Source organism: Buceros rhinoceros, unplaced genomic scaffold, assembly GCF_000710305.1.
Source record: "Buceros rhinoceros silvestris isolate BGI_N320 unplaced genomic scaffold, ASM71030v1 scaffold9719, whole genome shotgun sequence".
NCBI lineage: Eukaryota > Metazoa > Chordata > Aves > Bucerotiformes > Bucerotidae > Buceros > Buceros rhinoceros.
In genome coordinates this window covers 128004-139704 of record NW_010430933.1, presented here as the reverse complement: position 1 = coordinate 139704, position 11701 = coordinate 128004, and the positions used below count along the sequence as shown (strand labels likewise).

The 11701-nt window shown below is 44.0% G+C and overlaps 1 protein-coding gene across 1 annotated transcript in view; it reads left to right on the top strand.

The window, feature by feature from the left end:
- Positions 1–3345: 3345 nt before the first annotated feature.
- GRIN2B (glutamate receptor, ionotropic, N-methyl D-aspartate 2B) overlaps positions 3346–11701 on the top strand; it is a gene marked incomplete at its 5' end in the record, with an annotated part of 116271 nt that continues 107915 nt past the window's right edge. The window contains one exon of the mRNA XM_010143213.1: positions 3346–3944. Within this exon, the coding sequence (XP_010141515.1) occupies positions 3346–3944 (599 nt within the window). The remainder of the gene's footprint in view (positions 3945–11701) is intronic.

Here is an 11701-nt window from a genome sequence, read left to right as displayed (position 1 = left end):
TCTAATTCATGTGGATGATGTGCAATGTAAGGGACTTCTGCTTTGAATGAAACCTATCCCTGTCTCAAACTTCAATCTTTCTCCCAGTGGCAATGTTGAACCACATTTCAACTGTTCCAAGGTGAAAAAGAGTGGTGGAGAGTGTGAAATTTCTGCAGGAGAAGAATAGGAGCCTCTAATGTTCTGTAAAACCTCTAATGTACAGAGTGGTAAAATAGTCCTTTTTGGTTTTAGACTGTGATAAAGCAATAATGATTCTATGGGGTATATATGTGTAAAAATGGTAACACCCCCTCCCTTATATCTACCTCTAATGTAAAAGCTTTCATTGCAGCACCACAGTGAGCTCAAATTCCTGCTCTGCCTGACAGCCCTGTGGTTCTCTGTCAGTCCAGCTCCTTCTCTTTCTCCCCGAGTTGCCATCAGGTGTGTTTATAAAATAAAAAGAGAGAGGAAATCATGTCTCATGTATTTTTCTTAGTTTGTTTTTTTTGTCCCCCAAAAGGCACTCACTGAGATTCCTGTCCAGCCCTATCAGCAATTCTGCTGATTTATTATGAGAGGGACACTTTCTTCTACGCTGTTGTTCCACCCTTCCTCCCTTGCCCCCTCTCTTTTCTGAGTGATGAGTTGGTTAGGGAAGAAGAGCACTTGGCTAGCCCAAGTGTTGGGGTGATAAAGTGCCAAGAGACATCTTGGCAAGTCAAAAGCTGGACTGGCTTGCACCTCCTTAATGCTCTCATTTTGAATAGAAGTTGCCTCTTCTTGCTGCTTCTACAATAAAAATGCAAGCAGTTACTCAAGAGCAATTATTACCTGCACAGCCAAGCGTTCTGTGCTGTTTGATTTAAGGGGTGCTTACGTTTCTTGATGGAGGGGAATTGTTTAGCTGGGCTGTGATAAAGCTACCTGTTTGGTGTATTAAACTTCGATGTTCTGATACACTCTGATTAGTGAGGAGCCCCGAATTTTATCCCCAAGTCTTTGGGGCTGAATTTCCTTCAGTGGTTGGGCTGTGCTCTTGTGTGGAATGAACTGTCTGTGGCTACTTTTTCTGGAACATCTGACCCTGTTTAAAATCCTGGGGAGGGTAGTATCTCCTGCATCTCACTATCACTCACATGTACTAATGCCTGTGTGTGAGAGTATATGCAGCCTTGAAGTGCTAGTGGATTTTCCATCTCAAATCCCCTATTGTCAATGAGGAAAGCACCCAGTATTTTTTTCAGACAAGACTTTGAGACACTGTGTGTCAAATGTTTCTGTAAATTCAATAGCCAGGCCCTTCAGATCTTAGACTCTCTGCTAGAACTCTGGGAATTTGCAGTCAATTCACAGGTTCTTATGCATAAGTATAGAAAAGCTTTTGTTGAACTTAATATAAAAATAAATGTTAGTCATCAGTGTAGCTGTCTTGCCTTTTCGTGTTACAGTACGACAGAACCTTCACACTCTAGCATTCGGTTTGGTACAAGTGGCTTTCAAAGGCAGAGTGCAATGCAGGGTCTTGGAGATGTGGGTTCAGACTTTCTTCAAACTCTGAGAAATGCTATGGTAATATTGCTGTCTTTCCTCTGGCTTTCCTGATTTTCTCCATAAGCTACAAAGTTAAAAATTGTCTTTTTATTGGAAGAGTAAGTTCAGTTCTTCAGTACAATTTTGGGAGAAGAGGATGAATTCCAGAGATAGAAAGTATGAGCTGTTTGCCACAGACTGAGAGGCTCCTGTGTTGCTCCTGGGTTTTTTTTTTTACTTGTCTCCGATTTGTTGCTGCTTTCTTTTACTTTTTATTTTTGCAAAGTGAGCAGAGTTTAATCACCAAACTGCATAGGAGAAGCATGGGTATTCTTATAGGATATGACCCATAGGGAGTTCAGGAAAGAGAAACAAACAGCTTAAAGCTGGGTGCAGGATCAGAGGTGGTTTTTTTTCGTTTTGTTTTCTTTTTTTTTCTGGAGTTGCTGAGCTATGGTGTATTTTTCCAATAGAATGGCTATAGGTAATCAAAACCATGAATAAAGAAGGGAGGGAGGGAGGGATGAATGGTTAACTGGCATCCCTGCTGAAAAAAAGCTTTACCTGCCAGTCTGTGGGAGAGTGAATTTAGTAATTTAGTGAATTTAAATGTGAATATCTTGAAGTAATGTCTTGAAGCATTTGCACAATGAGTTGCCCCAGGTCTAAAACTTCTGACTATCTCCATTTGGATCTCTGGTTCAACTCTTCTGGCGTATTGAGAGAAAGTGGGGTTGCTGTCTTATTCCTAAGAGCAATGACTGGATTTGGAGATCTTATTAAAATGGGAATCTCTGCAGAGAGATATCATTTAATTCTGCCTTATTTTGGTTAATGTGTTCTAATCCTACTCTACAGAAATCAGTGGGAGTTTGCAGATGAATTTAAAAGATAGAAGAACAATCCATAAGATAGCATATTGGGAAATGATTTTTCCATTCCTTTCCGTCATGAATTTGACAAAAGCAGAGATTTGAATTTTACTGGATCTGTCTCAAATTGAAAGCCTGACATCTTGTGAATGCCGTGATGCAAAAGGCTTGAATTATGCTGTTGGAGAGCTGATACCTGTACAGAATTCCCTTGGAGTTTTGGAGGTTACAAAATGGTACAAGTTCTGATTCTTGCAAAGATGAACTTGCTATGGTAGAAGGATATGAAAACTATACCCAGAGAAATATTGAGCTGACATTTCTCTAAAACATGGTATAAACAAACCCTGTGATAATTTAGAATTTTATTTTCCCATTTTAGTATGTTTTATGATGTTCTGAGACTGAACCTGCTTCCTTTGAGAGGAGCTTGCAGTTGAGGCTCTCAGAGCTATTTGTGTCCAGTCGTGTACTTCCATCTGTATACTCTAAATTGATTGACTGTCCCAATCTAAATCAAAATCAAAGCTGCTGTGTATCCTGTTTATACCACATGTAAGGTTATCATAATCCTGGATTATCATACCTCCTAATTTCTGCAGCCATGGAATATTTTGTACATATTCACTTTTTCTGGCCTCACTTGTGTACCACTTGTTCCCTGTCTGTTAGAATCATGCCTAACATTTGAAAACTTTAAGTAATTTCAGCAACCAGCCTTTAAAAATAAAGTAAGGACAGCTGGTCATAAAAAGGCTTTTACTTCCTTCCCACTTGCTTTGCTTAAATTTTTAAAAGTTAAAAATTCTTAAGCTCTGGCCAAGACATGAAGTGCAAGATTCTCACTGCATACCTCCCCCTCTACGCTCAATGGGTTGACTAGGAATGCTGTTTATTTCCTTTGACCTATTCTTGTTTTCTTTTTCTCTCTCTTCCTCTCTTTGACTTCCTATTCTAGGATGAGTCATCCATGTTCTTCCAGTTTGGCCCATCTATAGAACAGCAAGCTTCTGTCATGCTCAACATTATGGAAGAATATGACTGGTACATCTTCTCCATTGTCACTACTTACTTCCCTGGTTACCAGGACTTTGTGAACAAGATCCGCAGTACCATTGAACACAGTTTTGTGGGTTGGGAACTGGAGGAGGTCCTCCTGTTGGACATGTCCCTGGACGATGGGGACTCAAAGATCCAGAACCAGCTCAAGAAGCTCCAAAGCCCTGTTATTCTCCTCTACTGCACAAAGGAAGAAGCCACCTACATTTTTGAGGTGGCCAACTCTGTGGGTCTGACAGGCTATGGTTACACGTGGATCGTGCCCAGCCTGGTGGCAGGGGATACAGACACAGTGCCATCCGAGTTCCCCACCGGGCTCATCTCTGTCTCATATGATGAATGGGACTACGGTCTTCCTGCCAGAGTGAGGGATGGAATAGCCATAATCACCACGGCTGCTTCTGATATGCTGTCTGAACACAGCTTCATCCCTGAGCCCAAGAGCAGCTGTTACAACACCCAGGAGAAAAGGATTTACCAGTCCAACATGCTCAACAGGTAAGGGAAGGGGCTAGGCTAGCCTTACAAAAGAGGAGTCACAGAGGACCTCTGAGACCAGAATAATTCTACTAGGGCAAGTGGTGCTTTGAGGAAGCACACAATGTTGGCCAGAACCCGGGCAAGGGAAGGTGTGGAGATGGTGGGACACGTGTTGCTGTGCATCATGAGAGCCAGTACTGTCACTCCCTCAGCCTCCATACAACATGGAGGGTAAGCCAGCGTGAGGAAAAGGAACAAAGAAGGCACAGTGCAAAAATTTGGGTGTGCCTCTCGATGCACAAAATTTTGCTTTTATAACAGTGCTGAACTTTTTGGGGTGTCTTTTCATGAATGTGTCTGTAACTCTTAGGTGGGTTCTTGCTGCAAGCAGTGGGGATTCTTGTATTGCAATCTAGGATGCTCCAGGTTCTGATCCAGGCACCAGCAGTATGTAAACGGCTGTACTTTATACGTAATGGTTGTTTCACCCAGCTGGAATAGTTTCGTGGCACCTGTTGTCTGAGGACTGTGTGTCCTTCTGCTGTCCGTTAGCCCTAAATTACAGGAGAAAAGGAAATGCAGAGAGATCTGGAAAACTAGAGCTGCAAAAAGAGCTAGAGACAACAGCTCCCTCAAGTCCTGCTTTATATTGGAAGCCTAAAGCCCTTATGTGTCTTAAGGATCTAGTTTACCTCCGAGAGGAGGACTTATGCAATCATCTTGGTCATTGGTACCTTGTGGGCCATTGTCTGCTGAGTGTTTTGGGTCCCATTCTCTCATGTGTACATTATGCAGAGAGCCTAGGCACCTCCATCAGAATGGCAAGTTTTTTTAGATGGAAAAGGGCATTTAAAAATAGGGAAGACCTATCTGCGTAAACATCCTCTTTTGTTCCAGGTTCAGATTTTCTGAATGAACAGTGCTAAAATACCTGTTTAAGGTCATAGAGGAAGCCTGTGGTGGAACAACCTGTAGAACAGCACTCTGATTACTAGATCTTCCTTTTTGTCCCAGCTGGAGTTCTAGTGTGTTGCTAAAGCAGCCCAGAGAGTTAGACATGGGAAGAGCTAGGAGAGGTGATATCTGCAATTAGCCAGATGCCCCCTGGCTTGTTCAGCTATCATTCTCCATTATTTTACATATAAAATCCTTGGGCAGGTAGGTCCCTTTGTGGTAGGACAAGGGGAATCCAGGCAGTAGCCATCAGGAAAGGTGGCCACACAGAGCTCAGCATCTTTGTTCGTTTGTCATGATGAATCATGGAACAGCATAAATATGATGGATTGGCTTGCATGCTGTGACCCCTCACTGTCAACTGTACTAGGCAGATAGAAGGACTGGTGGACAAAAAAAAAAAAGGAGCCATCAGGAAAGGTGGCCACACAGAGCTCAACATCTTTGTTCGTTTGTCATGATGAATCAGCATAAATATGATGGATTGGCTTGCATGCTGTGACCCCTCACTGTCAACTGTACTAGGCAGATAGAAGGACTGGTGGACAAAAAAAAAAAAGGGAGATTCTGCTTTGCCTGGAAGTTGAGGACTGAAAGAAAAGTCCATTGTTTTACCCATTGTGTTTTCCATAATGCTATCTGCTTTTTGTTCTTTGTCTCTGTGATCCATCGGCATATTACCAGGTCTTATTGCCTTTACTTCCTCTTCCCCATACTGGCTTTTTGCTGTCTGTAAGCCTTGGAATCACCAAAGGTGCCCAACGCTTTCATCAGTTTCTTTCCTACCTGGGCTTAGATGACTCTTTTGAGTCATCCCTGTAATGATTAAGCGGGGAGAATATATTTAATACATACAAAGTTACCAGAAGTAGCATCAAGGCAGGCTGTTATTTCACCTTTCTAAATGAATAGGGATTTTTGGGAGGAGCTGTATTGCGTCTTTTCAGGACTTACCTAGAAAATGTTGTCCTCTGCTATGTGATGCAGTGATCTGCTTATTCGTTCTGTTGATACTGTATTAGCCTGTGCATAACATCATACCTGTATAGCTACACTGCTTTGAGGACCCAGTGTAATCTCTCTGCACAGCATTTCTTTGCACTGTATAGAAGTCACCAGCTCAGAGATTCTTCAGTCTCTGGATATGACAATACTGTTGTGCAGCATAGATATGCCTGCAAGCCTGGGCACCCCCCATGAAAGCAGTTCTTGTCACTTGTGAAGCTACTAGCTTTCTTCTTACCTTCATGGCCTAAATCATGTTGTTCCTTCTCTGTTTGCTGCTTTGGGTACAGAATTCACAGGAATACATGCAGATATGCCCAGCTTAGTTTGGGCACCGACTTAAGTCTTGCGGAGAAGCAGAGTCAATTAGTCCATGCCAAGCTCCGTTCTGCCACTGCCTAGATTGCTGCAGGCACCCAAGCTAGCTCAGAAATAATTACACTGTGTTGCAGTGGCTTCTGTGACCACAGTGCAAATATTTGCTTTGCCTTGCATAGTGCTGGCCTGTGCTCTGCCAGTCTGGGGTTCTGACCCCCCGAAATGTTTCCACCCTGTCTGTTCTTCTGAGTGAGCTGGTTAAAAAGTCCGACTTCAGTGAGTTGGGTGCAGTGAGTTGGTGTTTAAATGAGATTACTTTTGGGGACCTTTTGATGTATAAAAGCTAGCGGTGTCTAAACTTAGCCATTGTTATAAGTCCAAAGGTTCAGTAGAAATGTGAGAGCTTCAAGTTTGGCCTCACAGCGTGGAGTCTGGGCTGAAGGAAGGGTAGAGGAGAGGGAGAAGAAGTGGAAAGAAGCAGACGTGAAGATGTGAGTTCACCTCACTGAACCAAACCTCACAGAGAATAAGGGCTGTAATCTGTTCATTCCTTCAAGTCCCATTGAATTTACTAAGTGCTAAGCTTTAAACCTCTCATGATATACTTTGTCTATCAGGGGTGTTACAGATTCTGCAGACTTACACCTACTGATATCCCACAGCACTTGTGCATTGTACGCAGCGATACCTGCATGTCTGGGACACGATTTGACTCTCTTTGCACTGGACTGAAGGTTCTGGAAAACTAATTTTAGTCCTGCCTTGGACCCAGCAATACTATATTCAGCCATCTGCAACTTACAGTTCCCCCTCCGCATGCCTACACAGAATAGAGAAATGTATGTACGTGGGCTTGATGTCTGGGGAGACTGCAAAATGTATGTGACCTTAGATAATACATCACCATGTAGCTGGTGTTTCAGAAGCTCTTGAAGCTAAACCAAAGTGGTCCAATTTGCTTCAAACCCATAGCTGGGAGTCAGTGTGATAAAGGAATTTTCCCATTCTTCGAAGAGTGACACATCCAACTGAAAAAATGTGTAATTTAGTTCAGCTGGGGCATATTATACGCTAAGACTGTGAATTAGTCATTTCCCAATGATCTGCCTTTGAACTCTGACCATTTCTTACCTTTTTTTTTTCTTTCTTTCTGCAAGTGCAGAAGTTCTGAATGCAGCTAAAATGAAATGGTCTTGCTCGATGTGGTCTCAGCTGGTGGTTGATCTGGGCGTATAATGGAGTAAGGAGGAAATGAACTGAACGTTGCTCAGATTTAGAAAGAAAGAAAGCTCAGTTTCTTCATATCTTTTCCCCTTCTTACATTGACGCTTTTGTTCGGCTTTGCAAGTGCTTGTGCAAACAAAGTTTTGTTTGAAGTATGGCTGCAAGCACAAAAAGAAACAAGATGGACTGTTATCTGAATGCCATTTCTTGCCAGTGTAGGTGTTTGGTCTGCACCTTCTTGGATTAGTAATGGTCTCATAGCTACTGTTTCTTGTCTGTCTGGAAACTGATTCCCTTTTGTGTTAGGCTGGAACTACAGAAATATGATCACAACCATTGAACATGGCAGATTTTCCCCTAGAAATGAGCCCACTGGTTAGATAACTCCACTAAGTAGTAGGAAAATAGTAAGAAATATTTATTCTACAAGAATTTTTAGTTTTCTTTTTGAATGATTCTTGAGGGATTTATCTCAATTTATGCTGATAATAGGCTTAGGTGATGATTTGGAGACCAAATATCCATACGCTCTTTTCTAGTTCAATTATGCCCTTTAATTCTTTGTTTTGTTTGCAATAACTGCCTGTTCATTTATTCCTTCATTGTCCCGGAAAGAAATGTGATCGGAAAATTCCACCAAGTTCAAGTCTACCAAGTTCACAGGTAGTGAACCTGTCTTCCCCTAGGCATCCAGAAACCCACGGTGATCTCTGCTCCCTTCTACCAGATGAGATGATTACACAGGTTGGGAAGGAGTTTCTAACAGAGTTTTCCTCTGGAAAGACGCTCAGGTGTGGAGTTCTTCCCTCTTGGCCCTTCCAAGGAGGAGTGCTAACCTTCTAGGCATTCTGCAAAGCTCATCTATTCTCCCTTCACCATGGCTGCTGAGGAGTGAGTGGGCAGAGGTGGATATGTTTATAGGCAGCCTTCTGCTTATTTCGTTATTTTAATTGATGGGACAGATTTCCTTGAGCTCGGGATTGGTGCTTCTCATTATATTTTAGAAATGGGAAGAAATAACTAAATGACAGGAGCATTCAAACCGCGACAGCGTTCTTGGGAGTGGAATTCAGGGATGAGTCATGATAAAAGAATATGATTTCTGGCACATATTGAGGAATAGAAGCTCAGTTGTTTTGTATGGATATTCACAGTTGTTGGGCTACATAAGCAGTGTTTTTATTATAGCCTTCAATGATACCTGGGTTCTTCCTACTGGTTGTCATGGCTGCTTGTGAATGCTGGGCCATAACTACTAGTTTGTTGTTGTAGGGTTACTAATGAGTTCTCCACTGATTGGCTTTAATAGTCTCTCATTTAACACCAGGCTGCACACACCAGATTTCATTTTAATAAAAAGTGCAGTGAAGCATTTGCTTTGGAATGAAAATACAAATGTGGAATTATACTGCCTTTGCAAAGAAATGCATTAAGAGGGGAATAAAGGTAGGTTCAATTCTGCACCTCACATTCCTCAAATATGAGCACAGCTGCTGAGTGCATTGTTTGGACACGATACTTCCACTTTGGGGGAAATGCTAACTTTTGTCTGGTGCTTTCCATGCCAACCAGTTAAGAAATGCAAAAGAGCCCTTAATGAATGGTTGGAAACTATTTTCCCTGGAACACTCAGGGCAAACTCTGTTCTCACATGACCACATTCCTCTAGTGGAAACTGGGGATTGCTGGGGCTTAGACAGCTGAACAGTGAGTCAGTGAGCAGAGAAAGGACTTGCAATAGGACTGTACAAATCCTATCCTGGAGGCTCGAGACCATAGGGGTTCTAAGTATCCCTGGAAAGGTGCGGTGCCCCTTCAGGGTGTTGTGTCACCCTGATGCCTGGGAGCAGCACCATGTCCATAGCATCCTGGGCCTGCATTCCCCAGGACAATGCCAAGGACAGTGCCCACGCAGCACCTTCCCTAGTTTTGTGGGCCTCTTCCAACCCACCCTCCTGTTCTCTCCAGCCACAGGAGCTATTGTGTGCCACGTTGGACACATGGATCATCAAATATCAGTGCAGGTACGGCCATGGAGCCACTCCTACTTGTCTCCCAGCTGAGTGAGCCATACACCTTCAGACAGCGCAGCAAGTGAGTTGAGAGCAGGAAGGGCTGCCACTTACCACAGGAACACTGGCCAGCACTGAGGTCTCTGACTTCAGTGGGGCCACATCTACCTGTGTGGCAGCTGGCTGGGAAGCTCTGCTCCAGACCTTAAACCCAACATTGCTCCAGTGGTGGGAGGTGTGGTGCTGGGACTTGCTTCTTAACTCTGGGGCAGAGGGGAGAGATGGTGTAAATGGCATGTTCCCACGGATGCAGAAATTGCCCTTTTCAGAAACGTAGAGGGTGAGGGAGCATATGTAACTTTTGACCTCTCAAAGCCTTTAAGCTGGTGTCTTTATGTTATATTATGTTCTCACTGGTTGGTGTGTCCGGCTGTCATCAGGCTGGTGCTAGCTGGCAGCATGTGGTGTGAGTGCTGCTGATGGATTAAAGATCCCTGCTGCTGAAATCTGCTTGTTTCTCTCTCACTGCTCCAGCAGCAGCTGGAAGCCAGTGCTGGCCCACACCTCCGATTTCCGTTGGGGTCTCTCTGCCTTCCTACATCCCCTGTTGTACATCACCTCACTCTCTGCTGCTTGCATACTGCCATCGCTTTCCTGTTTTTTCTCCCCACCTTGCATCTTCTGTTGCATTTAACTTATCCTGTGTACATTCCTCCCTGCTGTGGTTGTTCAGCGCTGGTGAAAAGCGCTGCATTTGCAACCCTGGGGCTTCCAGTTAGTCACCCTGCCTGCCCAGGAGGTGGGTAGTGGGTGGGGGGAGCATTAATCCATGTGCCACCACATTTCAGGGGCAGTGCTGGCTTCCTCTCCTTTTTTTTTTTCCCTTTCCCTTGAAGGGAGATGCTGAGGGCAGCTTTGTAATGTGCTCTTGACCCAAACCTTCCTCATACGGGTAGGATGCCCAGTGCAGAAGAGTGTGTTCTGTGCCTGGCTGTCCTTGCTTTGCTCAGCTCTTAAGCAGTGCTGCTTGGGAAGTGGGAGGCATGGCTGTCTCACAGGGGTGATCTAATGCCAGACCAAATCAGCACAGCAGTCGGATACTGCAGACCCCTGGCTTCTCAAAGGGAGTATAAGATGGGGAACAGAAAAATGTTTGTTCCTTAGCAGATGTCACAGGATGCCTCAGTCCTGCAGAGCAGGGCTTTGTGTGAGGGGGAGAGGAGGCACTTGTTCTGTGTGGACAGCTGGATTTTTCATCCTCTTTGCAATTAAAATAGGATGGGAGGGTTTAAATGAAGTGATGGGTTTTTGGCAAGGGTTATCTTTTGATTAGAGTACAGACCCTTTCATAAAGGCCTCCAAAATCCACCAGCTGGGAGTGAATTTTCGTATGCACTATCGGTTTCCAGATGGGAAAATGTCCATGTTCTGCTTCCGGCCCTCTGAGACATCTCCTGCTCTGCAGCCAAGTCCAATTAGTGCTAATACTATGGCAACTTTCACTTGCTGGTGACAATATGCTTTAACCTGTGTATTCTGGCTCTCTCCGCTTTTCATGAGAAGCGAATAAAAATCCTTCATCTGTGCTGATGCTGAAGGAAGCAGTGCAAAATCACAAACCCAGCTCAGGCTGTGGTGTAGTGTCAGCTACAGTGGCATCTTCCCCGGTCACAAAATGTAGTTGGGGTCCTGTGGGTTTTAGAAGTGCCCCAAGGAATGTGAGAACTTGCTTTAGCGGATCAGCAGAGGGAAGATGAGAAATAGCCTTTTTCCTTCAGGGACTGACTTGTTGGGGCTGTGGATGTTTTCTGACTTGCACACCTGCAAATTGATGGTTAGCCGTGTGTGGTTTCATCACTAAAGCCTGTGAGGAACACGTGCATTTTTTCTCCCCTTTCTGATAGGAACATGTTGGGTTTTTTTTTTTCCCTCCCCCCAGACTTAATGTTCTTACTATCTTTCAAGTTTTTTAAAATAGAAACAGCCGCGTTGCTATGGCTCCCTGTGCAACTGTGGAGCAGCTTTCTTTTCTCTTTGATGCAATTTGGGTTCACGATGTGGTTTGACAAGACACCAGCCCAGCTCGCCGCCTAGTGGCTCCCTCCTGGGGGGCGGAGGGGCTGTGACAGCATTCACGGTTGGCAGAAATATATGAATAAAAGGTAAAAAAAGAAATCAGATGTCCTTTCTTGACAGTCGTGACATTAACACTGCGTGCATCAGGCATGACATTTTTTTGTTATGTTCTTCAGTCTTAATGGC